The sequence below is a fragment of the Megascapheus bottae genome, chromosome 14 (genome assembly GCF_031878675.1).
Source record: "Megascapheus bottae isolate mThoBot1 chromosome 14, mThoBot2.hap1, whole genome shotgun sequence".
Taxonomy (NCBI): Eukaryota; Metazoa; Chordata; class Mammalia; order Rodentia; family Geomyidae; genus Megascapheus; species Megascapheus bottae.
In genome coordinates, this window is record NC_143522.1 from 864,157 (window position 1) to 892,131 (window position 27,975).

General features: G+C 39.2%; 1 protein-coding gene across 4 annotated transcripts in view; it reads left to right on the forward strand.

Moving 5' to 3' along the window:
* Kiaa0586 (KIAA0586 ortholog) overlaps nucleotides 1–24,644 on the forward strand; it is an 85,505-nt gene extending 60,861 nt beyond the window's left edge. For all 4 annotated transcript variants that reach the window (XM_090344192.1, XM_090344190.1, XM_090344191.1 and 1 more), the window contains one exon: nucleotides 24,336–24,644. In XM_090344192.1, the coding sequence (XP_090200318.1) occupies nucleotides 24,336–24,466 (131 nt within the window). In that variant the 3' untranslated portion in view covers nucleotides 24,467–24,644. The remainder of the gene's footprint in view (nucleotides 1–24,335) is intronic.
* The last annotated feature ends 3,331 nt before the right edge of the window (nucleotides 24,645–27,975 follow it).

Here is a 27,975-nt window from a genome sequence, read left to right on the forward strand (position 1 = left end):
TCAGAGCCTTAGCACTCTCCTTGGGCTTTCTAAGGCTAGAGCTCTACCACTTGAGCCACAGCATCACTTCTGGCTTTTTTCTATGTATATGGTACCGAGGAATCAAACCCGAGTCTTCATGCATGCCAGGCAAGCACTCTACCACAAGGCCAAATTCCCAGCCCCAAGATTTTAACACTTCCATGTGTTTTCTGTTACTCCAATTTTTCAATTCAATTCTTTTCCCTCTTGGCCTTTTTTTCTTTTTCTTTTTTCTTTTCTTCTTTTTTTTTTTTTTTTTTGTGCCAGTTTTGGGCTTGAATGGCCTCTTTCCCTGAGCTTCTTCAGCTCAAGACTAGCACTTTATACTTTACCACTTGAACTAGTTCTCATTGCAGCCTTTTTTTCGGGGGGGGAGGAGTCATGGGGCTTGAACTCTGCCTGCGCTGTCCCTGAGCTCTTTAGCTCTAGTTCTCATTGCAGCCTCTTTTTTTTGGGGGGGGGGGGAGTCATGGGGCTTGAACTCTGCCTGCGCTGTCCCTGAGCTCTTTAGCTCAGGGCTATTGCCTTGCCCTTGAGCCAAATTGGAGATAAGTATCAGGTCTCTTTGTGCCCAGGCTGGCTTTGAAACTTGATCCTCCTATCTCAGCCTCCTGAGTAGCTAGGATTACAGGCGTGAGCCGCCAGGCCAGCTCGGCTCAGTTGCAGCTTTTTGGTGATTAATTGGAGATATGAGTCTTGCAGACTTTCTTGCCCTGGCTGACATCAAATTGCGATTATCATATCTCAGCCTCCTGAATAGCTAGGATTGTAGGTGTGAGCCATTGGTACCTGGCTCTCTTGACAGTTTTTTAGCCCTTAACTATAGTACATTAAATTACATTTTAGAATTCTAAATATAAGGAAAATTGCTTATCAAACTTTGTTCATGGCAGTATAGCGATCTGAGCAAGTTAATGTTCCCAAAATAATATTGGGCTGACTTTAATGTCCTTCTATTGACTGCATTGACTGCAATTGCTTTTCATGGTCAATATGGTTCATTTGGTTTAGCTTTTTAAAATAGTAATGGCATTATATATATATATATATAAAACATATATATATATACATATATATAATATATATGTATATAGGGATGCTAATCTAATGAAACAGTTATTTCTCTCAGCTCATATCCATGTAAGATTTTAAGACTGAATATTTCTCTTTAGGAAGGTGATGCATAGTTTTCTTTTCCTATATATGAGTGTCTAACCACAGGATGGCAATAGCACAGCTTTGATGACTATAACAGTGCTCTTATAAGTGTTGTCCAGTTGTCAGTATGTCAGCTTACAAGAAAATGAATCATAAGAAAAAGAAAAGAAACCAAGATTACTTGTAGGAAGAGGTTTATTTAGAAAGGCTTTTAGAACAGTTGGACTCTATATGCTTGTAGGTTTTACATTTAGTTTTACATCTACTGTGAAAGTTAGGGAACCAACCTATTTTAGCACTGAGTGAGATCAAAGCCCAGTGAGTATAAAGAGAACATTTTTAAATTGATGCTAAGTCTTTTACTCTGTCACTGACACATTTCTCTGTAGTGATTGTTCTTGAATGATTTGCAAATAGAGGTTTGGGTTTGTTTTTTGTTTTTTGTTTTTTTTTAATGAGCTAATCCAAGGTCTAAGAACTAGATGTGTACTACAAATTCAAGGCAAGAGAATTGATTTCATCTGTTTTGTTGTTTCATTTTGGTTTTTGTTTTGTATTTTTTTTTTTGCCAGTCCTGGGGCTTGAATTCATGGTCTGAGCACTGTCCTTGGGTTTTTCTCAATGCTAGAGCTCTACCACTTGAGCCACAGCACCACTTCAGGCTTTTTCCATGTATATGGTATCGAGGAATCAAACCCCAGTCTTCATGTGTGCTAGACAAGCACTCTACCACTAGGCCAAACTCCTAGCTCCTTTGTTCTTTATGCTAGTACTAGGGCTTGAACTCAGGGCTTTGTGTTCAACTTGAGGTATTTTGGACAAGACTGGCTCTTTACTATTTATTGAACAGCATCTTCACTAATGACTTTTTTCGTGTTTAATTGGAGATGAGAGTCTCAGACAAATGGGGATCCTGTTGAGTAGCTAGTATTACAGGCATGCTTAGCCTAATACGTTAAAAAAATTTTTTTGATGGAAGTGACACTGAGGCTCCAGGGGTAGGGTGGTAGCCTTGAGCTGAAGAGCTGAGGGACAGCACCCAGGTCTAGAGTTCAAGCCTCACAACTAACTAAAAAATAAAATAAAATAAATTTTACACATTTAGAAAAACTGATTGGCTCATTGATGAATGGTGTATTTACCTGTGGTTCTTCTTTCATATAAGATTGAACACATTTTTCTTAGTTTTTCCTTTCCTACTTTACACATTGGAATTCAGTTTATGGTGATATAAGCATCAAATGATTTCTTGGATTTGATAATTAGACATACTCAAAATGCCCAGTTAGTACTGTTGTACAAGCTAATTTTGACTTTCAAAAAGGGTGATACATTAGTAAAATGTACACAGCAGAATGCAGAAGAAAATAACAGTAGTGGGAATAGCTCACACACCTTACTTTTTACATTCCCTCTTCTTTGGTTTCCCATTGCCTTACCTGGGGTGACACAGCTGGCAGAGCAGGGGAGGTGTTTTCAATATGTGGCTCAGTGCAATAATACTGCCTGTGCAGCTAAGGTGAGTGGAAATCCCAATCCAGCCACACATACACCAGCACTTCTCACCATCGTTTTCAAAGGCGAATGTCTTCCAAGAGAACTCATTATTTCTTCTTATAAAAGCCCCAAGCAAGCAGATCACTTAGTTATAAAGTATTTTCAAATATGCATATAGTAAATGTTGTAAAAACACACGTCATTACAGCTTCCCTGTTGAGCCCCGTAGCCTTCACCTAAGAATGGTGATTCCAGATTTATTCATTGTTTTTTTGGTGGTGCTGAGCATTGACCCCAAGGCCTTACACATACTAAACACAGGCTTTACCACTGTGCTACTACCCCAGTCTTTAGGTGTTATGTGCAGAGGTTGAAGTTGGGCTGTGATTTCTAGTATATGAAACAAACTTCTTGTAAAAAAATTTTTTTGAATTATTTTAACCTAGAACCTGAATGAATCTTTAAAATTGAAAAATAATTAGGTACATCAATAAAACATGCATAATGAGTATGTAGAATACAATACATTTTTAATAAAAGTGTTCAGATGAAATGTTATTGCAAAAAAGTATCTTAAAACCTAATTGTCAGCCCAGACTAGACAGGTGAACAGGGAACATTTCTTTTGTAAATGTCATTGCAATAATACCATACCCCTGATGATGTCAGAAGCAATTGTTTAGGTAGAAATATAGGTCTGAGACCTTGTGATCATTGACTTTTCTGTCATCCTGCCTCCATTAACACAAACCACGGCTTAGGAAGTCCTGGAAATATTATGTGGGATATTTCCAATTACTGTGTCAATGTGATCAATCATTTTCTAAATATACCACTTTCCTGGAATAGTTCAGCTTGGGTTCATACCATTTTACAGGAAGCAACACAAAATTAGTTTCTGAGTCCCCCATGTATTTCTTTCAATGTCACCAAAGTGTATACTGGGGAAATGAAAGATTTGTCTTTGGCAGAAAGACCACTTACACCAAACTACAATGAATGGATACAAGAATTAGAAATCAAAACTTTGTTTAGTCTGAGGAAAAATAATTCTTTCAACTGTAACCACATGGCTGTTTCTTGTTTGCATCCACTCTGGGGTGACTGTTATTGTCTTCTGTGAATTCTCTAGGGCCAGAGCCTGACTTTGTTGAATGAGCCAATTGTTTTTCTTTGTGTTGCCCATCTAGTAAGTTCCCATCTGGTTTGTATCAGACTGTTTTCACAGCCAACGACTGCTGCCTTCTCTATATCCTGACACTTTGGGCCCCATGCTATCAAAGCCCTGCTGTGATGGCCTGGCTGGCAGGGCTTACGCAGCTGGGCTTCACAGCTTGGAACTATTACCCTGAGTAGTGGGAACAGAGGTAGCAGAGAACTTGGACTGGGCCTCATCCCCACTCTGTGTGTGTGTGTGTGTGTGTGTGTGTGTGTGTGTGTGTGTGTGTGTGTACAGTGAGCAAAAGCCCTCCCCACCCCCCTCACCCTGGAACTTAAAAAACCTTTAAAGCTCTTGTTTTACTACATGGAATGTTGTTCTTCTTATTTTCCAGGGGCTTCCTGCATTTGAAAGCTCATTTTTCATTCTTTCACTCTGTTAGAAGTTACCAAGTCTGACCTTGGGGAAAGTGAACTAATCTGTATGTCAGATTTAATTTTTTGTTTCCAAATTCAGTTATGAGTGGCTAGATACGGCAAACCCCATTTTCAAGAGTGCGTGTATTTTTAGTGATAATTAGAGGTCATAAAGTTTTCATATTTAGAAATGATCTCCATCTCAGAAAAATAAGCTAGGTCATAAAGGCATTCATTGAGCCTCAGCTTGCTTAGTAAATATTAGGGGGTTTTCTTGCCTTCAGCCTTGTCGCTATCACATGGCATTTACTTGGTTGGGACAAAGTCTCTCAATGTAACCCAGGCTGACCTCAAACTCATGATTCTTCTACCTTAGCTTCCTGAATGCTGGGATTATAGGCATGTGCATCCAAACTCAGCTCTTTAACGTCATTTATAGAAAGATTTTTGAGCTGGGCATGGTGGCTCACGCCTGTAATCCTAGCTATTCAAGAAACTGACTGAAATCTCAGGATCACAGTTCAAAGTCAGCTTGAGCACTAAAGTCCTTGAGACTCTTATCTCCAAGTAACCACCAGAAAACAGGAAGTGGTGCTGTGGCTCAAGGGATAGAGTACTAGCCTTGAGCTGAAGAGCCCAGGGCCAATGCCCAGGCCCCGAGTTCAAGTGCCACAACTGACAAAAGAAAAAAAAAGAAAGAAAAAGAAAAAAAGAGGTGAGGGCATTCAAGTGTCCATTTTAGTATCTTTACTTTTTTTTTTTCCCCCAGTCCTGGGGGCTGAACTCAAGGCCTGCATGTTATCCTTGGGCTTTCTCAAGACTAGAGCTTTACCACTTGAACCACAACACCACTTCCAGCTTTTTCTATGTATGTGGTACTAAGGAATCAAACTGAGGTCTTCATGCATGCTAGGCAAGCACTCTACCACTAGCTCAAACTCGTGGCCCCCATTTTATTTTATGTACTCCAATTTACACATCTGGAGAAAAATAGCACAGTGGAATAAAACCAAGAATGGTTAAGCTCCAAGGACAAAGTTGATGTCATTGAGCACCACTGAGTGGTTTTTTGGGACAAGTTTTCCTTTACCTAAGAATCCATTCTTCATTAAGGGTCAAGTATAACATTTATATACTGAATGAATAGCACAGAGATGGGTTCAAGGGTTGTTGCCTGCATATATAGAAAGTTAATATTAGTCTTTCTCTGATATACAATCATCAATTAAGAGTTATAGTAATTATCATTGAGTAAGAGTTTTAAATAAATTCAAATGTAGTTATAGAGGTATTGCTTTATAAACCTATTATGCACCAAAAAAGGAACTGAAATGTGCATTTAGAAAATATTGATGAATTTAGATTTCACACATGTTTTCAAGACTAGTTAAAGTTGAGTTATAGTCAGTGCTTATGACTCACAGATATTTAACAAGCTGAGACTTGGAGGATCATGATTTGAAGCCATCCAGGACAGAAGTAGTTCTGGAGACCCTTTCTCAATGGCGAGCTCTGTGTGGTGGCTCAGGCCTGTCATCTTAACGATCTTGGGAAGACTAAAATGGGTAGAGCATGACTTAAGCATGTACCAGGGCATAAAACCAGACCCTATCTCAAAAATAACAATTACAAAATAGATGAAGTATGGCTGGGAGATAGTGAGCAGAAGGCTCAGTTCAAACCCCAGGTTGGGGGGCAGGGGTGATTGGCAGAGAATTGCAGTTTACTTTCAATTAAATTAAGTAGCTAAGGGGCTGAGAGTTTGGCCTAGTGGTAGAGTGCTTGCCTAGTATTCACGAAGACCTGGGTTCAATTCCTCGGTACCACATACATAGAAAAAAAGCCAGAAGTGGTGCTAAGGCTCAAGTGGTAGAGCGCTAGCCTTGAGAAAGTCCAAGGATAGTGCTCAGGCCTTGAATTCAAGCCCAGGACTGGCAAAAAAAAAAAAATTAAATAGCTAGTTGTCATAGACCATTAAAAAGTAATAATCCTAGGGCCGGAGTTTGGCCTAGTGATAGAGTGCTTGCTTAGATTTGGGTTTGATTCCTCGGTACCACATACATAGAAAAAGCCGGAAATGGTACTGCAGCTCAAGTGGTAGAGTTCTAGACTGAGAAAGCCCAAGGACAGTGTTCAGATCCTGAGTTCAAGCACCAGGACTGGCAAAAAATAAAAGACACAGTACTAATCCTTGATAGTAATCAGTGTGAAAAAATAGAGCAACATTAACAAAAATTCACCATCTGTTTTAGAATAGATTTAGCTCACTAAACTGTAAATTTATGTCAGATTTTAAGAGAATTCACCTTCAAGGTCAGAGCTACAAGGTTGTGGAGCAGGTGCTTAACGCCTTGATGTTAATCATTTGACTGTTTCACTGGCAAAACAGTTTAAAGTGGGTATAGTATCTCATACCTGTAATCTCAGCTAATCAAGAAGCTAAAATCAGGAGACTCACAACACAAAGCCAGCCTGGACTAAAAGTTAGTGAGACTTCCATCTCTGTAACTAACTTGGTGTTGTGGTTCCCAAGAGTAATCCTAGATGTACAGGAGGTACACATTCAAGGATTGGGATATGAGTACATAGGAGGTATAGTAGGATTGTGGTTTGAGACTAGCCCGGGGTATAAAGCACAAGAGCCTATCTGAAAACCTAAAGCAAAAAGAGCTGGAGGCATGAGTGAAGTGCTGGAGTGCTTACCTAGCAAGTAAAAGGCCCTCAATTCAAATCCCAATCCCACCAAAATAATAATAATTATTATTATTATATAACTACCTTTTCATTGTTAACATATTGTGGCATTTTTTCAATTTTAACTTTTAACTTTCTGCATGGATGTGCATATATACACATATATGTGTGTGTCTCTGTGTGTATCTCTGTGTATGTGTCTGTGTATACACAGAAATTGTACACGCAGCATATACATACAACTGAAAGAACTGTCACAAACTGGACACATTTGTACAATCATTTTGTACACAATTGCCCGGCTCAAGAAACAAGACTATGGGCTGGTAGCTTGGTGGCTCAAGTGGTAGTACATGGTCTAGCATACACAAGGCCCTGGGTTCTGTTGCCAGCACTGTAAAAGAAAAGAAAAAAAATCAGCATTTCCAAAAGCTAATGTTGTTTTTTTAGTCACAGTCTCCTCCTCCCCCACAAGGGTGAAAGTGCTATTCTGATAGTTTTCTTGTTTCTGTGCTTGAGATGAATGAAATCATGCAGTATGTCTGGGCTTCTTTCACAAGCAGACCTGTGATGATTTTCAAGATTCTGTTAGTTTTAAAACCATTATGGCATGCTTTTCATAAAAAATTGTCTTAGAGGAATCTGTTTTAGTAGCTGTTTCATAGGCCGCTGAACCAACAGGAAGTATATAGGAGATAAAGTTGTCTACTAAAACATACAATCTCGTTCTCTACCAGATTTTCATGTTGGAATGTCCCTCCAGACATTCTTGCCCCTAAAAGGCAAGCACTCTGTCAGAACACTACTGTAACACATTTAAGTATTTGAGTGCTTCTTAATGAGTTTTAATTATTCAAATAAATCATAGTGTGCATTCAGAATAGGTAGCCCATCTATTTGCTGAATTAATAATCAACTTCTCCACTGCTAGATATAAGGGTTTTTTGTTTGTTTTTTGCTAGTCCTGAGGCTTGAACTCAGGGCCTGGACACTGTCCTTAGATACTTTTTGCTCAAGGCTAGTACTCTGCCACTTAAGCCACAGTACCACTTCTGGCTTTTTCTATGTATGTAGTACTGAGGAATTGAACCCGAGTCTTTGTGCATGCTAGGCAAGTACTCTACCCGTAGGCCAAACTTCTGGCTCCATGGATATAAGTTTTTAATGCTCTTAAGATATCATTTTCTAAAAATACTATTGTTTGAGAGAGTTGACATACCTCTAGATATGCAGCCAGCAGCTAGCTTAATTTGGAAGATTACTGGTTTAAAAGTACTAACCTCAAGCCAGGCGCCAGTGGATCACACCTGTAATCCTAGCTACTCAGAAGACTGAGATCTGAGTGAGGATTATGGTTCAAAACCATCCCGGGCACCAAAAATCTGTGAAACTTTTATCTCTATAAAACTACCAGAAAACTAAGTGGCACAAGTGATACAGCACTAACCTTGAGCTGAAGAGCTCAGGGACAGCACCCAGGCCCAGAGTCCAAGCCCCAGGACTGACTGGTGCTCTACGACTTAAGCCACAGTGCCACTTCTGCCAATTATTCTTACTAAAGACATTACTAAAAAGTCAGCAGATAAACTTTCAGGCCCAAATTATAATTGTGTGTGTGTGTGTGTGTGCACACGCGCGCGTGTGTATGTACATGTACGTGGTCATGAGTGTACATGCCTTCTGATAGTGAGGCTTGACTTCAGTGCCTTGTGCTGTTGCTTGGTTTTTTCCACTCAAGGCTGCTATTCTGTCACTCGATCTCTCTTCTGACTTTTTCAACAGTCAATTTGTAATTAATTTGGTAGTTAATTTCTGCCTTGGCAGGCTTTGGCTCAGAGTTCTCAGTACTCAGCTTCTTGAGTAGCGAGGATTACAGTCATGAATCGCTTGTGTACAACTACTTTTAAGAAACATTTTAAAATCGTTTAGAAAATCCATTATATCATTAACAGTACCTAGCTTAAATTATTCAAATTCTAAATACGAGTGTACAAACATTATAAAGCACAGATTTCTTTCTTTCCCTCCCCCCACCTCTTTCCCTCTCTCTCCTTACCCTTTCTTCCTGTCTCCCCCACCTCTCTCTTCCTTCCTTCCTTCCATCCATCCATCCATCCATCCATCCCCATGGGGCATGAACTCAGGGCCTGAGCCTGTCCCTGAGCTCTTTTTGTTTATAGCTCCATTTCGAGTTTTCTGGTCATTAGTGATAAGAGTCTCACAGACTCTCTGGCTTGGACTGGCTTTAAATTGTAATCCTCAGATCTCAGATTGCCTCCTTCATAGCTAGGATTATAGGTGTGAGCCACCAGTACCTGGCTAGATTTCTTTTTCTTCTTTCTTTCTTTCTTTCTTTCTTTCTTTCTTTCTTTCTTTCTTTCTTTTTTTCTTTCTTCCTGTCTTCCTGTCCGTCCTCCCTCCCTCCCTCCCTCCCTCCCTCCCTCCCTCCCTCCCTCCCTCCCTCCCTCCCTCCCTCCCTCTCTCTCTCTCTCTCTCTCTCTTTCTTTCTTTCTTTCTTTCTTTCTCCAGTCAGGCTTGAACTCAAGTCTTGGGCACTGTCATTGGACACTTTTTGCTAAAGGCTGGCGCTGGGCCTGGACACCGTTCCTGAGCTCTTCAGCTCAAGGCTACCACCCTACCCTTGAGCCAAGCCCCACTTCCTGTTTTCTAGGGGTTAATTGGAGATGAGTGTCTCAGGTTCTTTTGTGCTTTGGCTGGTTTTGAACCTTGATCCTTAGATCTCTGCCACTTGAGCCACATCTCCACTTCCAGCTTTGTCTGAGTATATGGTACCAAGGAATTGAACCCAAGGCTTTGTGTATGCTCTTTAGCTCTAGGCTATCACCCTACCCCTGGGCCTGGGCATTATCCCTGAGCTCTTCAGCTCAAGACTACTGCCCTACTCTTGAGCCAAGACCCATTTCCCATTTTCTAGAGGTTAATTGGAGATAAGAGTCTCAGGTTCTTTTGTGCCTGGGCTGGCTTTGAACCTTGATCCTCAGATCTCAGCCTCCTCAGTAGCTAGGATTATAGGCATGAGTCACCTCACCCCTCTGGTTGAGAAGAATTTTATTCAGCAACAACAATTGTAATACACAAGTCCACCTTATTCTCAGATTTGTTGCATAAAATTTTGATGAGTTTTGGCAAAAAGAGAAACCAAAAGAAATTTCAGAAATAAAAAATTTCGATTTCCAGGTATGCATTTGTACAGCCCACTAGATAGGAAGAAGCACCTGGCCCCACATTCTCATCAGTTATGTTTAAATCACTGTAGAATCTGCTTTTTGTGAAACTCTGCCTCCCCAAAGCAAATGGTGCCCAAAAAGTAAGACAAAAGTTAATGGGGTTTTTTTTGTTGTTGTTTTTGGGGTTTTTTTTGCCAGTCCTGGGCTTGAGCTCAGGGCCTGAGCACTGTCCTTGGACTTTCTCAAGGCGAGAGCCCTACCACTTGAGCCTCAGCACCACTTCCGGCTTTTTTTTTTTTTGTATGTATGTGGTACCGAGGAATCGAACCCAGGTCTTTGTGCATGCTAGGCAAGCACTTTAACCACTAGGCCAAACTCCTGGCCCAGTAGTTAATGTTCTTAATTGAGGTGATTAGGTGAAAGTTTGAGATTTGTCAGAAGGCAGCGTGTATTTAGTGTTAGGCTGTGTATCCTCAGCACAGAACGCATTTCCCCAACCTTGGTCTTCTTGGAAGCACACCCCCACATACCAAGGGTCTATTGTAGCTGTTTCTGTACTTCGCCTGTATGTATATTATACTTGTAAGATCTTTAAGCCCCAGTTACATAGGCAATGTTTACATTTATATTGAGAGAACCTATGACTCAGAAAAGACTATCATTTTATTTGATTTGATACAAACAAACAATTCTTCAGTGGAAGGATCTCTGTGTGCCATGGTGCCAACACATTTGTTTTCATGTTTGTACTGACTGTGGTCTGTCCTGTGTAGACTCTGAAAGGCAACTAACTCTGTTAAAATGGAGGATCCAAGCAGTAACATCTCTTTTTCTCCAACTCTGGGAAGTGTAAGGGCAGAACAAGAAGTGAAAAAGAAGCATCTAATACTTCGGATCACTATAAATATTGTTCATGCATTTAAAAATTTTGTAAAAACTATCAAGAGTTTCATGGACAATTGTGATCTAGTTCTAGATTTTAAGTATACAAGTATCTTGTATTTACCATATTCTTATAAAATTACATTTTAAAACATTTTCATTGATCTTATTGTATCATATTTTAATATTTTTAATTTTAGAACTTTCCTACAGTATAATAGTTGAATGCTTATCCATAGTGAGAATATATTGCTCAGTGTGATGAAATGTGAAATGCTTATAATCTTGTTCATTGAAATATCTTACCTTCTTTAAAATCTATCTGAAATTTATATGACATGAAACCTTTAGTTATAATTCCTTTATTTTGTTTTTTTGTCACTTGTGGGACTTGAACTCAGGACCTAGGCACTGTCTTTGAACTCTTTCACTGAAGGCTAGTGCTCTGCCACTTTGATTCACAGTTCCACTTTTGGTTTTTGTTGGTTAATTGGAGATAATAGTCTCATGCACTTTCCTGCCTGGGCTGACTTTGAACCATGACCCTCACATCTCAGCCTTCTGAGTAGCTAGGGTTACAGGTGTGAATTGTCCAGAACTTGGCTGATTTTTTTTAAAAATTAGAAAAAAGATACTAATTGTACTACATTATTATAAACTTTTTTTTTGGCTAGTCCTGGGCTTGGGCTCAGGGACTGAGCACTGTCCTTGGGTTTTCTCAAAGCTATAGCTCTACCACTTGAGCCACAGCACCACTTCTGGCTTTTTTCTATGTATGTGGTTCTGAGGAATTGAACCTAGGTCTTCATGCATGCTAGGCAAGCACTCTACCACTAGGCCAAACTCCCAGCCCCAAGAATTTGAGGCTGGATGCTGCTGGTTTATTTCTGTAAGCCAGCTACTCAGAAGGTTGAGATTCCTAGTATTGCAGTCCCAGCAGACAAGTCATGAGATTTTATCTCCAAATAATCAGCAGAAGGGCAAAACAGGAAGTGTGGTTCAAATAGGAGAGCACAGCCCAAGCAAGCAGAGCATCGGGGAAAAAAATACTTCTGAGAAATAACAAATAAAGAGTTTGTTGTTTGTCTGTGTTTCCAAACACAAATTAACAAGAGTTCCAGGCCCTAAGAATCCAGTTTCTTCGTTTCTTCAGACCAAAAAAATTAAGTATCCATTCTTTTCAATTTTCTTGGTGTATGGGTCCAGAAATGTTGCAGATTTAAAAATTTTTAAATTTTGGAATAGTTGCATATAAAATAATATCTCTGGAGAATAGGATCCAAGTCTACATAAAATTCATTTGTTTCGTGTATACCTCATGTACATGACCTAAAAATAATTTCATACAGTTTTTAATGTGCCTGAGTTTTGACTATGACTTTCATGTGAGTTTAGGTATGGAATTTTACACCTGTGGAATCATGTTAGTAGTCTTCAACAAGTTTCAGATTTTGGAATATTTTTAAAATTTTTATTGTTAATGTGAAGGTGATGTACAAACCAGGTTCAGTTACGTAAGACAGTTAATAAGTACATTTCGTTTTGGACAATGTCACCCCTCTCCCTTGCTCTCTCCCGTTTTCCCTTCCATCCACTCACAGGTTATATAGTTCATTTTCAGCATACTGTCTAGTGAGTACCAATATGTTTATCCCTTGTTCCTCCATTTCTGTGCCCTTCCTTTACTCACTCATGGATAGATAAATGAACAAACAACACAGGAAAGAAAGCAAAGACAAAAAAAATCCTCTTGTTTCCATTTCCTAGAGTTAATTTAATAAATATTATTATTATTATTATTATTTTTGCCACTCCTGGGCTTGGGCGCAGAGCCTGAGCACTGTCCCTGGATTTTCTCAAGGCTAGGGCTCCACTACTTTAGCCACAGCACCACTTCCGGCTTTTTGCTATGTATGTGGTACCGAGGAATCGAACCCAGGTCTTTGTGCATGCTAGGCAAGCACTCTATCACTAGGCCAAACTCCCGGCCCAATAAATATTATTTTTATGTGATCGGATAGATAGGTATTGTGCCTTTGTGTTCCTTTCCTGAGTGAATGCCTAGTGTCCTGTCTCTGTATTTTAGATTTAGCTTCCATATATGAGAGAAAACATGAAACTTTTGCCTTTGAGCTTGGTTTATCTCACTTAACATCATTTGTTCTAGGTCTATTCTTTGGACCTTTTTTTTTTTCTTGGTCAGTTATAGTGCTTGAACCGTGATCTTCAGATCTCAGCCTCCTGGATAGCTAAGCTTACAGGTGTGAGCCACCAGTGCCTGGCTCATTGGAGCATTTTTGTTTTTAGATTTTTTTTTTCCTTTCCTTTTTTTTTGTGGGTCATGGGGCTTAAACTTGGCCTCGGCACTGTCCCTGAACTCTTCAGCTCAAGGCTACCACCCTACCCTTGAGCCAAGCCCCACGCCCCATTTTCTAGTGGTTAATTGGAGATAAAAGTTTCAGGTTCTTTTGTGCCTAGGCTGGTTTTGAACCTTGGTCCTCAGATCTCAGCCTCCTGAGTAGCTAGGATTAACGGTGTGAGCCACCTCGCCAGGCTATTTTTCAGATTTTTTGTTTAGGGATGCTCAACCTTTATACATGCTAGTGTTTCTCTTCATTGAACTTTTTTTTGTACTAATTCTTTAGCCATGGAAAGAGATGTGGTGTTTGTTCATTGTTGTTTTTTTTCATAGTTTTTCATTTTAGTAGTAAAATTTTACTTTAGCTTAAAATAGTATGTTGCTTTTCTTTGCTCCCTGACAACTTTATTGGTGGTTTTGTATAGATTATTTTGAGCAGTATGTCCCAGGCTGATCTAGGGTGAGGGAAGTTGTAAACTACTTTTTGTAGTGATTAAATCTTTAAGAGAATCTATGAAAAAGAAATTTCACATTGGAAGAAGCAGAGTTTTTCTTTAATTTTTAAAAAAATTATTTTATTTACATTTTTTTTAAATTACACATTTACTCATCTCCGTTATTTCTTCTTTCCTAAATTCTCGTCTTCCTCTCAAGAATAGATAACTGTTCCTTAGGTAGTTACTTTTCTGTTGACAGTCACATATTTAACTGTTTAACTTCCTTCTGTACTTGAAGGTCACTAGATCAGGCTTGTGTTTACATGGTTTTATGGGGTGTAACTATCAGAGTGTCTTTAGTTTGTGTTATTTTTTTTAAATAGAATGCATCATAGTTATTTGTATACTTAACTGATTTACTCTGAAAAAAAAATTTTTAATGTAACTTCACCAGATGATACTGACTGGACACAAATTGAGCCTAGTTTGTACCTTGCATCTGTATTTAAAGATAAGATTTTCTTTTAACCTTAAAAGTCCTTGAACTTGAAGCTGTTCAGTCTTACTGATTTCTTTCACTGATAATCATCATCTGCACAATGAAAATACTAATTTTCACTTTTTAGATGAACTTTTAATTATTCTGAAATGTATATGAGGTCACTGAGGTCTGGAACTTCCTTCATGGACTAATCTCAATTTTCCAAAAGGCATAAGTTAGGGGACAGCAGAAGAAAAAAAAACTAAAAACCTTTCCCTTTGGACAGTTTATAAAATGTTGAATTAAATTAAAAGGCTGCAGGTGTGGTATTCAGAGCACTGAGGATAGTACTTGAGATAATTCCATCCAAGAGAAGTTATTTGTTGGGACAGGATAGTGTTTAAACTTTGAAGTCAGTTTTAAACAAAGTGAAGCAGCTGGAACCTGGCATAAGAAGAAACACATCTTCCACATTAACTATTGCTTTTTTAAAAAAGAAAAAAGAATAGAAGTTGTTTTTACAGGTGCTGGTACACTTATTCCTCCTATAGGAACTACTTTTATTTTTATCTTAAATTGTAAATTTTAAAATAAGCATTTGTCAACTCATTTGAAAAACAGAAGCAATAGCAACCTCAAAAAAAGAAGTGCAATGGGATTTATGTGTCTGAAACATGTTTTAGGATAAGACTGTTACAACATTTTGAAACACCCTTTTAAACATGAAAGAAAGAAATGTTTAACTGAGGTGATGGAAAGCAGAGGCAAATAAAACATTACCCATGATACTTAACATCACAGTGACCAGGCACCTTCCTCCTTGGGACCTGTAGTATTCGTTCTCAGTTGATAGGATGTTGCGAAATGTGTAGGCTGGCCTAAGTATGTGAGGGGAACTGAATCCAGCAGGGGAGTCTAGCAGCTTGCTTACACAAGGAATTGAAGTAAGAGCAGATGAGACGAAGGTGGACATGAAAAATGCTTCAAGAACCCAATAAAACACAGCTGACACACTAACTTTCACAGACAGCTGGGAAGCAACTGCATTGCTGGAGCTAATAGCTAACTTTAAAGACAAGTCAGTGTGGCTGCAAGCAAGCTGTTAGCAAGAAGAGCCATAGACTCTCTAGGAAGAAACAGTTTATTTGACTCCACAATCATTTCAGTGCCCAGGATAGGCCCAGTGTCACACCACAGCTCTACAGACTAAGAAGCAAATGGTCTCTGGATATGTGGAGTATGTATTTAACAAATGGTAGACAACAGGGTGTACCAGTGGTGCCCAATAGGTGCTCTGAAACAAAGGCTCTCAATCCCTGTCCATATTCCAAAGAACGCTGTTGTCCAGAAGAAATGACACATGAATAAAGATATAATTGCTGTGCAATTTGGTAAGTGCTGCAATCAAGTTGCCTTTAGAAAATAAAGCATCTACAATTAATGAAAGAAGAACTGCTGGGAAAACAATGCAGAACATGATTTGCTTGCGTATGGGACTTGGATGTTAGCCAAAGATTCTTACAAACTGGGGAGTCACAGACCCCTTTAATACACTGAAAGCTGGGACCATGTTTCTCCATCCAAAACTGCCTACATGAAAATAATTACTATAAAATTTCAACCTATGCATAGATTTCTAGTCAGTTGTCTGTGGACCCTGTGTTAATATCCATCCCAAACTTTAAAATGCTTACTTTCTTAATTGTGGTGTGTGTATGTGTGTGTGCATGTGCATATGTATGCCTGGCTTGACCTGAGCCTGTTCTGGGCATCAAAATCATTGGGCTTGACCTCAGCATCTGGGTGCTGTACCTGAGCTTTTTTGCTGAAGGCTAGTGCTTTACCACTTGATCCACAGTTCAGTTTGTGGCTTTTTTTTTTTTTTGTCAGTCATGGGGCTTGAACTCTATCTGAGTCTGCTCAAGGCCCCTGGGCCTTAGGCATTGTCCCTGAGCTCTTCAGCTTAAAGTGGTAGCCACATCCCCACTTTGAGTTTTTTAGTGGTTGATTAGAGATAAGAGTCAGTCTTTAGTGCCTGGGTTGGCTTTGGACTGTGTTCTTCAGATCTCAGCCTCCTGAATAGCTAGGATTACAGGTGTGAGCCACCGTGTCTGCATTTCTTTTCTTGGAGGGGGGAGGTAATTTAATAGAGATAAGATTCTCATAGACTTTCCTTCTCTGGCTGGCTTCAAACAGTGATCTCAGCCTCTAGCAAGGACTATAGGTGTGAGCCTAGATGCCTGGTTTAATTATATTTTTAAGTACAGAGTTTATAAGAAACTGCGCGTATAGGAAGACAATCAGGAAGGCAGTCATAGGTAAAAGGCCTTCTTCCCATGGCATGTTTATACCACATGCTCTCTTTCTCTTCTATCTTCCTAATAAGCTTTTCTGTCACCTTTAGAAAGAGAGAGTGAAAACTATAAGTCAAGGAAAGAAAAGAAACTATACATGGGGAAAAAAAAAAAAAACAGATGCAATCAAAATTCATTCCACCATAGCTAGCTGGGCTCTAGTGGCTGGCTCATGCCTGTATTTCTAGGTACTCTGGAGACTGAAGCCCAGACAGGAAAGTTCTTGAGACTCTTATCTCCAATTAATCACAGCAAAAGCTGGAAGTAGAGTTGTGGCTCAAATGGTGGAGCACTTGCCTTCAGCAAATAATGCTCAGGGACAACATGCCGGCCCAGAGTTCAATCCCCAGGACCGGCAAAAAAATCCATTCCGCTGTCTAGTCATCTCTATAAATTCCTGCATATGGCTTGTGCCACTTGATTGGAGTAAGTTTGAGATGGAGCTTCAGAGGAACCATATGCTTATGCATGTATCCGATAGCTTTAAAACAATACTTTGTTGTAAATAACAGAGATATTATAATGGTGACTCATTGTTTAAGGAGTAGAGTCAGAATCTAAAACCTGTTGAATTGTATTGTCTAATCTGAAAGGCTTCTAGAAAACTTATAGTTTAAAAATGTATGTAAACAACACCTTTAATGTTACAAATCTATGTAATTACCTATGTTATGTAGAATAATTGCTTTTAGCTTTTCTGTTCCTTAGTTTTAGAAACCCACCAGCAAAGAACAGAAAACTTAATTCTTATGGTTTTCAGTATTTTTACAGCAAAATGTCCAATGTCTAAAAAGTGTGTTATAGCATGCATTTGGAAATGTCAAACACATGGTCTGATGGTGGCATCCCCAGCTCATTTCATCCAGTGACATGACCTCTGGTAAACTCAGGGAATGGACAAATCATTTTTAGGTCTGAAAACAGCTGTTGAAACAATTACATCATAGAGTAATAACTTGACTCTGGAACTTTTAAAAGTCAAACTTTTAAGAGCATCAAAATAATGTAGGTGGAAGATTTATACTTGCTTTTCTGGTGGTTTATTATAAGTATTAAAAATATTATGTCTTTTTTTTTTAAAGAAATAAGAACCTAAACTCTGACAAGTGTAACTCAATATGACGGTTACCCTTTTTGTCTGTTAACAATAAACAAAGTAATAGTTTTGCTTTTTTAAAGTTCCCAGTCTTAAAAAAGTTCTCTTTGAAAGTTCTAAAACTGTGGTCATTTAATGAATTCTTCTTAAAATTTACTAAAGTATGGGATAGCAAACACATTTAAATAAGATGATAAATCTTAAGTGATATAGCTTGTTGATTAAAATAAGTCAAGGGAAGGGATGACGTTGTCCAAAAAGAAATTTACTCTTTACCTGACCACTTATGAAACTGTAACCCATTTGTACATACCTTGATAATAACAATAGAAAAATAAAAGTTACTTACAGTGGAGGTCTTCCAAAAATGCTCTCTTTTATTTTTTATTTTATTTCTTTTTAGCATTTATTTAGTTAGTTAGTTATTTTGCCAGTCCTGGAACTTGAACTCAGGGACTGGCACTGTTCTTGAGCACTTTTGCTCAGGAAGAGTGCTTTACCATTTGAGTCACACCACTACTTCCGGTTTTTTTCTGTGTATATGGTACTGAGGAATCAAACCCAGGACTTCATGTATGCTAGGCAAGCACTCTGCCACTAGGCCACAATCCTGGCCAGAAACTGCTTTTCTTTGTAGCACCTGTCATATTCCAACATTTGTCAACTTTCTTGTTTGTTATCCTTGTTCTACACCCAACTAACATGTGAAATCAGTGTGATGAAAGCCTTTGTTTTCTTCTGTGTTGTGTTCTCTGTAGTCCCAAGCAATGCCTGGAACATTAAGTGACTTATCCAGCTCTACCGTGTTCCATCATCAATGCCCTTATCCTTCTTACTTGTTCCTCCACCCTGCAGAAGCCTTACACTGACAGTCTGGAATGGACTAGACAGGACAGCAGACTCCATTTGTTCCCTAGCCCTGATCTATCATAGTGAACTGTTCATGAAAGTTTGTCACTGCTTTTCCCTTAGCTGCCCTGTCACTGTGTACTACTTCCTTCATTTGCCTTTAACAACCTGAATTTGAATTACAGGTAATGAAAGCATTTATTATAGGGCAATGATAGTGAGTTACAGAATCATATGTACCAATTATAAATTAAACTGTAATAAACAATGTATGGCTCTACTTCTGTAAGTTTCTTCCCACTCATCTTTCTGCCTGTCCACTTTGTTCCTTTATGTTCTCTTTATTCACTTCTCTAAGCCACATTTCTGTTCTCATCTTCTTTTCACACATTCTATTTTCATTCCCTAGTGACTGTAGCTCCCATTATTCTAATGATGACTTTCATGTAGATATCTGCAAATTCTGTCCTTAAAATTGTCTGACTAAACTCTTTGAACACAGTTGGCTGCTGGAAAGTCCATTTACACTTACTGTCAACTGACATTTGTGCTTACCAGAGAAATAAATTGTCCCAGTGTCTCCCCACCTCAGTATCCTTCCAAACTATTTAGACTGTACTTCTGCTGATGAAGTTCACCAATATTATAGCTTATTGCCATATATCCTTGTCCTCCCTCCTTATTTTCTGCAGAAATGTAAGAGTCACACCTCCATTCCAGCTGTTTGTTTGCTAGTTAATTGTAGATAAGAATCTCACCAATTAGTCTGCCTACGCCAGCTTCAACCCTCATCCTCAGATCTCAGCCTTCTAAGTAGCTAGGATTATAGTTGTGTATCCCCAGTGCCCGGCTTTACATTTGCTCATATTATTGTCTTCTGTTCAAAATTTTTTTGTGAAGCCAGATGCTGTGGCTCATACCTATAATCCTAGCTACTCAGAAGGCTGAGTAGCTGAGAATCAAGGTTCAAAGCCAGCACGGGCACAAAAAGACCTGAGACTCTTATCTCCAATTAACCTCTAGAAAATGGGAAGTGGGACTTGGCTCAAGGATAGGGTTGGTAGCTTTGAGCTGAAGAGCTCAAGGACAACACCCAGGCCAAGACCAAGACCCATAACCCACACACAAAAAAAATCTTTTGTGATTCCCCATTATTTATGAGATTTGTCCTTGATTGTCTTTAGAACCTCACCTATCATCATTCCTTCAGTCTGTATTTGAGGCTTTCGTTGTTTTGTTTTTGCTTATGGTGTTGAGGATGGGAACCAGTGTCTTGTGCATGCTGGACAATTGCTCTACCATTGAACTATGTCTTACTCTTTTCTAGTTTATCTTTGGTGTCAGTACTGAGAGGTGTGTGTGTGCACGTGTGTGTGGGTATATGTGTGCTGGTCATGGGACTGCTCAAAATCCATGGGGCCTGGGCATTGTCCCCTGAACTTCATTGGTCAAGGTTAGATCTCGATCACTTACAGCTCAACTTCCAGCTGTATTTATTTGTTTATTTGTTTATTTTTGTGGTTAATTGGAAATGAATCTCACAGGCTCTGCTGCCAGGGCTGGCTTCTTAGATCCTTAGTGCTCAGAATAGCTAAGATTACAGGTATGAGCCACCATTTCTCAGTTCTGAGAGCTCTGACTTTATCTCATTGTTGCCTTCTCAACATCTTTAAAGTCCCCACTCAACTGCTGGTTGAACCTAAACCAGGCATCCCTGTATTTGAGATAATGAGTGTTGAGGATGGAGACTGTTTCTTGACATCTATATTGAGGATGGAGACATCTCCGGTCTTGAGCATGGAAACTATATTCTTGGCATATCTGAGCTCTGTACATATAGTAACCTCCATATCATAGTGCTTAATGAATCGGTACCTAATATTATTTGGTTTTTATTGTTATTTTGAGGATTGAACTCAGGCCTAGTGTCTGCCTCCTAGCCCCAACATGTACCTTTTTCGAGCCCACTTCTGTTTTGATTACCTTGTCTAGTTCGAAAAATTACTGCTAGAGTCAAATAAGATGACGGGAGAAAGATATTTATAAAATTTGGGATTGCTGAACACATTCAAGGCAATAATTACAAGAAATTAAAACTTTTCAATGACTGAATTGAGTCTATTTCTTGTGACTTGTGATTTCTTCAAAATTTAAAAAACAAAAACCATAGGCATATAATAGAAAAAGTATACATAAAGTAGTTTTATGAGATTAGAAGATAGAAAATTATTTGGCATCAATTTAGTTTTGACAGATAAATACCTTTAGGAATGATGTTTGTCTTTGGAATACTGGGGAAAGTAACATTATATAGTGGCTGGGTGCCAGTAGCTCATACCTGTAATCCTAGGTACTCAGTGTTAGGTCTTCCCAGAGAATAGCCCCCTCTCTCCTTCCTCTTTGACAAAGACAGCATGTAGCCTGAGCAGTAATCACCCAACTGTCCATCATCTGACTGAGTCAACAAAGGACTTCATCTCCTGAGGTCACTTCCTGAACCGCCTCAGTCACGCCTCCTTTGGACCCTGAGAGGTTCCCCAGGCTCTGAGATCACTTCCCCATCAGCTGTGGTCACACCTTCCTGCCTTTCCCTATATAATCCCTCTCAACCACAAGTTCCCTTTCTTCTCTATTCTCTTCATCTCTTTTTCCCCCAACTTCTCTCCTTCCTCTATTCCCCTCCATCTCCTGTGGGCCAGCAGTTCATTCTCCTCCTAATAAACTTTTCTCCCTGAACCACATGGCAATCCCCTTCAGGCAAACCTTACATATGATGCCAAAACCCAGGAGAGGATAGTGTCAGGAGTAGCTGGATCCCCTCCTCTCTCCCAGAGAGAGGGTCAATCCTGGCTGCCCCTCTTCAGTCTGTCTCTGTCTCTGTCTCTGTCTCTCTGTCTCTGTCTCTCTGTCTCTCTCTCTCTGTCTCTCTCTCTCTCTCTCTCTCTCTCTCTCTCTCTCTCTCTCCCTCCCTCCCTCCCTCCCTCCTCCCTCTCCCTCTCCCCCTCCCTCTCCCCCTCCCTCCCTCCCTCCCTCCCTCCCTCTCTCTCTCTCTCATTGTAACTACTAAAGTTACAAAAAGTTTAAAAAGATGGGTGGTGTTAAACTTGAACTACAAATAAGGTTAACAGGTTTCGGTGGTACCAAACCGTTCTAAGGATTATTCTATTGCTTTGGAGAGGAACTTTAAGAGGTTTTCTAAGGGTTATTCTAAATACAAGTAAATGCATGTGAGTATAAAGCAAAAAAAGGAAAGAAGGGTTATTCTCCTAGGCAGACCTAATACTCAGAAGGCTGATATCTGAGAATCATGGTTCAAAGCCAGCCTGAGCAGGAAAAAATCCCTATGAGACTCTTACCTTTCAGTTGACCAGAAAACTGGAAGCAGCACTCTGTCTCAAAGTAGTAGAGTGCTAGCCTTGAACAAAAGAACGCAGGGAAGAACCAGGCTGAGTTCAAGCCCCATAACCAACTAAAAATAAAATAATAATTGGATGAATGGAATATTCACTTCTTATAAGCTTTTGTAATAATAGTATGTTACTTTTTTTTAACAAAGTAAGTTCTGATAATGGATACTTCCCTTGATGGTTTTTGTACTCTATCATAGCTCTGTAAAATATAAGACTTTTTTTTTTTTTTTGCCAGTCCTGGGCTTGAGCTCAGGGCCTGAGCACTGTTCTTGGGCTTTTCTCAAGGCTAGCACTCTGCCACTTGAGCCACAGCACCACTTCCAGCCCTTTTCTATGCATGTGGTACCGAATAATTGAACCTGGGTCTTTGTGCATGCTAGGCAGGTACTCTACCACTAGGCCAAACTCCCGCCCCAAAATATAAGACTTTTAATAATATATATGTCTATAAAAACTTAATGTAGTTTTTATTGTTTTTTTCTACTGAAAGCTCGCACTCTATCACTTGAGCCATACCTCTGCTTCCACAATTAGTGTTTATAAATTAGATTTATCATATCTTACAAGAGCTTTCATTTTCCCTTTTTAGAATATTGTTCTAAGTCTTATTGACAAAAGTACCGCCTTCTTGAATGTGTCACTGTAGTTTCTGATATTACTAAGTAACTCGCAATCTTATCTTTTTCCTTTCTTTTTATTTAAAAATTGATACAAATAACGGGAATGGTAAAATGTTTAAAACAATCTTTGTCAGACTTCCTAATATGAAAGGAATTTTCTGTTTATAAGTATCTTGATCATCTTAGACAGCTGTGATTGAGTCATCACTAGAATCTTCAAAACGATCTGCTTTTACTGTGGCCCTATAAAAAGTTAATGGAAAGTTCCCTTTTATTACTGTGAAAACTGCTTGACAAACATAAAAGAATTTTAGAAAGATTGCTGTAACTCAGAAATAGCTTAAAATTGATAAAAGTCATTTGTTTTTTAGCTGCTCCTTATTGTCTGTGGTCAACACAGGAAATTTAAAATGAGAATTTTTATATTTTTAAATAATCAAAGTTGACATTCTTTGCATTCTTAGGTAATGTTCTGTAAACTTAGTCACTTAAGGGATGGGCAGGGTTTTTAAAAATGTGTTCATTCTTCATCCAAATTGTCACTTCTCTGCCCACCCTCCAGCTTCTATAACAGGTAGTACATTGTACTCATTCCATGGAGTGGATTTTTTTTTTTTTTAGTATTTAATTAAATGTAAAGATACCAAAGGAAAAAACCCATTTTACAGAAAACGCTAAGTCAAATGTCAGTATTTAAATAACCATGTCAATGCTTTTCAGTATTTTTTCCCTTTGACATCACCTTCTTTATATAAGTTCTGTTATAGGGTCTCTATCACTCTTGTACACTGAATAGTCAGAATTATTAATGACATACTCCTGAGTTTATTTTTTAATTAAGAGGAAAAGCAAAATGCCTTAGCAGCCTTGACTTCCATTGCTTCCTCTACTCTCACATACCCCAGAGCCTTATGCATGCTACCGAGCTACAACTCACTTTTTTGTTTTATTATAGTAGAGTCTCTCTGTATAGCCCACAATGCCCTCAGACTGAATCCTCCTGTCTCAGCCTTCTGAGTGCTGGAATTACAGGCATGTCTTACCATGCCAAGCTTCAAATGCTTTTACTACGTGGCTCATATCTTACTTCTTTCAAAAAATAAAAGTTCTTCCTATGACTAGTAATAGCAAGCTCTTTCTTTAGAGTAGATCCATTTTTTAAATTGGACTCTTGGCTTAATGGTAAAATAGTGATAATAGTAAGCTTTTATGATAACCGTAGCTAGTTTTTGAGCAGGTACCAAATGCTAAGTTTTGTTAGCTTTTTAAAAAAAATCAATATTTTTTTTTGTATTCTCTGAAAAGCAGATATTATTATCCCAATTAACACAGAAGGGACATAAATAATTATGTATTTAAGTATTATTTATTTTTCATAGTAATGGGGATTAAACCCAGGGCCTTATGCATGAAAGGTAAAATTTTGAATAGCAAAATAATTTACCCAAAGCCCCAGACAGCCAGTCAGAGGGTAGGTCAGGATTTCAGAGATTAGACGCTTAACCCTACCTGATCTTACCTAACATTTATCATTTGTATGACAACTGATAGCACTGTGTATTTTTTAAATGTTGTCTGTGACCCATGAGGAGTGCAGGTGGGCAGAGGGAAAGGTGATTTATCTGCCTGAAGACAGAACGTTCCCATCCGCGAAGGCAGGCAGCTCCTAGGCAGGGCCAGCGGGCTCTACTGATGGAGTTTCTCCTCTGTGCAGGTGTGGAGGCAGTACCACTCTTCACGTCACAGACAGCACCTACCAAGATGACGGTGACGCTGCCCTCCGCCAGCCTGGAGAATGACTCTCTGTGCAGGGACACCGAGTCCTCCATATCGGACACCTTCTGAGTGGGAGGGAGAGCCCGCACTGTGTGCACGATGCCTTTCATTTTGGCTTAAAATCATCTCTCAGACTATTTTCTGGTCTTCAAACACATTCAAGAAAGCCACGTCTTAATTTTTTTGTCAAAATGGAAAACATAATTTAGGTAATGTTTCTGAATAAAATAAATGTAAATCATCACGATTCTGGCTGAGAGTTGTTTCTTGGAAGCCTGCGGTAATATGGAGCACGGGAAGGACATGGCTTTGATATCTAAAAATTCATTTTGTTTTTTGTTTTTTGTTTTTTTTTTTTTTTGCCAGTCCTGGGCTTGAGCTCAGGGCCTGAGCGCTGTCCTTGGACTTTCTCAAGGCTAGAGCTCTACCACTTGAGCCTCAGCACCACTTCCGGCTTTTTTCTATGTATGTGGTACCAAGGAATCGAACCCGGGTCTTCATGCATGCTAGGCAAGCACTTTAACCACTAGGCCAAACTCCCGGCCTAAAAATTCATTTTACCAGTGCAATTATATATCTTATATACTTCAGAAATGATGTCGCCAAAGGTTATTTATTCTGACATTTTGTATCAGGAAATAATTAGAATTAATCTAATATCTCTAAGGAATTTATTTTTAAAAACTAATTATACATGGTACAGCAGAATAATGTGTAGTACAGAAATTGATTTAAAATGTATATATAGACCAAAAAGAAAAAGAAAAAAGAGTTGGGCGTGGTGGCTCACACCTGTAATCCTAGCTACTCAGGAGACTGAAATCTGAGGATTGCGATTCAAAGCCAGTCCAGGCACTAAAGTCTGTGAGACTCTTCTCTCTGTTAACCACTAGAAAACCAGAAGTGGCACTGTGGCTCAAGGGGTAGGGCAGTAACCTTGAGCTGAAAAGCTCAAGGACAATGCCCAGGCCCAGAGTTCAAGCTCCACAATCGACCCCACCCGCCAAAAAAAAAGATGTATATACAGGCAGGCATGGTAGCACATACTTGTAGTCCCAGGAGATGGAGGTAAGAGGATATGATCCGAGGCTGGCCCAGGCAGAAGTATAAGACCCTGTGTAAAAACGAAGTAGGTGGCTCATGCCTGTAATCCTAGGTACTCAGGAGATGAAGTAGTTAGGATCATGTTCAGGAGCCAGCTGTGGCAGGAAAATCTGTGAGACTTTCCAGTTACCTCCAAAAAGCTAGAAGTGCACTGGCCTTGAGTGAGTGAAAAAGCTCAGGGGCAAGCCCCATGTGTTCTCTCTGTCTGTGTCACACACACACACACACACACACACACACACACACACACACACACACACACACACACACACACACACACCACTAGAGATGTGGCTCAAGTTGAAGACCCTTATTTCAAATCTTTGTACCTCCAAAAAAAGTAGATATTGAAAGGAATTATCTCTAAGTTGCACTGTTAACTTGGAGGGTTTTTTTTTTTTAAAGCCATGTGAAAATGTGTGAAGTATGCTACCATTAGAATGAAGTAGGGAGAGGAGAGACCCAGACATAAGATATCTGCACATGGTATTGTCACTTGAAACATAGCTAAAGATACTAACTTAGTAACCAGACATGGAAACGCATGGCTAAATGATAGTTACTCATAAATTTGTACTTTAGAAACCCGTGAAGCATGTGAGTATTACTGTTTCAAACATAAATACATATCACTAAAAGCCAAAGAACATGGCTTTGCTAGACACACATAGGTTCTAATTTGAGTTTCAGTGCCTACTTGTACTATGATGGGCAAACATGTCTTTGTCAAATGTCTTCAATGAATTGCTCTTCAGAATAAAAAGATTCATAATAATTTGTTTATGGAGACACTTAGTAGAGGAGAGTGAGATGGAGGTTTGCCCAGCTCAGTGCTTGGCACCAAGTAAGTGCTGAGTAAATAGCGTTCTTATTATCTTGATACGGGTTTTTGGCATTATTCATTGCAGGCTAAGCAACTAAAAAAAGCAGCCTGACTTTAATAAAGTAATTTTCTCCCCCAAATAATTTTATTTTCTGTCACCATTGACTTTCAAGCACATGGTACTTAGTCATTCTTGATGTGGAGGGACATTTTTGTAGGTTATCTCATGGGTCTCAACCCACTGAATAACCTAACTAAATGCTTTTTAGAGTTCCCATAGAACCTCTGGGAACTCTTAAAAAAAAAAAAACATTAATACTTGGGCTACATACCAGGGATTCTAATTTAATTGATCTTGGGTAGGATCCAGGCAGTCGTATGAGAAATAAAGAACTTTCCAGGAGGCTTTCTTGTGTCCTCAAGGTTGAGAATTACTGAAAAACAATTTGTAATTTCTTTAGCTCCTAGAATGGCCTGTGGCCTACAGATTTCTTTTTACCAAAGGTTAAAAAAAAATGCTGAGGAAACTCAGCAATATCAACCTCCCTTGTGTATTTCTACTTCTGTCATAGCTCATCAAGCTTTTTTCTGAAGCACTTAAAAATAATTTCTATGAGAAATAATTCCTCTTTATCTAGTGAAAGAATACTCTTCTGTGGATCTTGATTTGTTTTCCATGTTCATTGACAAGTCTCTAATTAGGGTAAAAACTAGGAAGGCTGCCTAAGTGCAGCTCTGGTTAAAAGTGTTGTGTTTAAAGGGCTCCTCTTGTTCCTGGTTCTCAGTGTGTGTGTGTGTGTGTATGTGTGTGTGTTTTGGTCAGTCCTGGGGCTTGAACTCAGGGCCTGGGCACTGTCCTTGGACACGTTTTGCTCAAGGCTAGCGCTCTGCCACTTGAGCCACAGCACCAGTTCTGGCTTTGTATATGTGGTCCCAGGGAATTGAACCCAAGGCTCTGTGCATGCTAGGTGAGCACTCTACCACTAGGCCATACTCCCAGCCCTCTATTTTTGTGTTTTGTATAAGATGTTCCATTAGTATATAAGTTGTAGTCTAAAAGATAATTCTGCCAGTAGAATAGTTTAAGGTCTCTAGGCATTCATGCAGAGTGAGACCGAAGGAGGATAGTCTTAGGAGAGGATCCAAAGGCTCAATATGTATATCTAATCATATAAATAGCTATTGAAATGAATTCCAAGAAGTAGAAACAAGAAGTCTTTTTTCTTTACTGCTGTTTTGGTTTTCTTTTTCTTTTTATTAACTTATGTGTTGTTGGAAAGGTAAAAGTGGGGCACAGAAATGTTGGGACCAAGGGTGAACAAATAGAGCAGTGGTACTCCCTAGACACTCTGTTGAAAATGAACTGTACAACTGTGGGTAGGGTGGAGGTGGAGGAAGAGTTGGGAGAGAGTGAGGGAATAGATGACATTGTGCAGAAAGAAAGGTACTCTTTTCCTGAGTTATGTCAGTGTGACCTCGCTGTACATCACCTTTACAAGAACAATTTTTATTTTATTTTTTTGCCAGTCTTGGGGCTTGAACTCAGGGCCTAAGCACTGTCCTTGGGCTTTTTCTCAAAGCTAACTCTCTGCCACTTGAGCCACAGCACACTTTGGCTTTGTCTATGTATATGGTACCAAGGAATTGAACC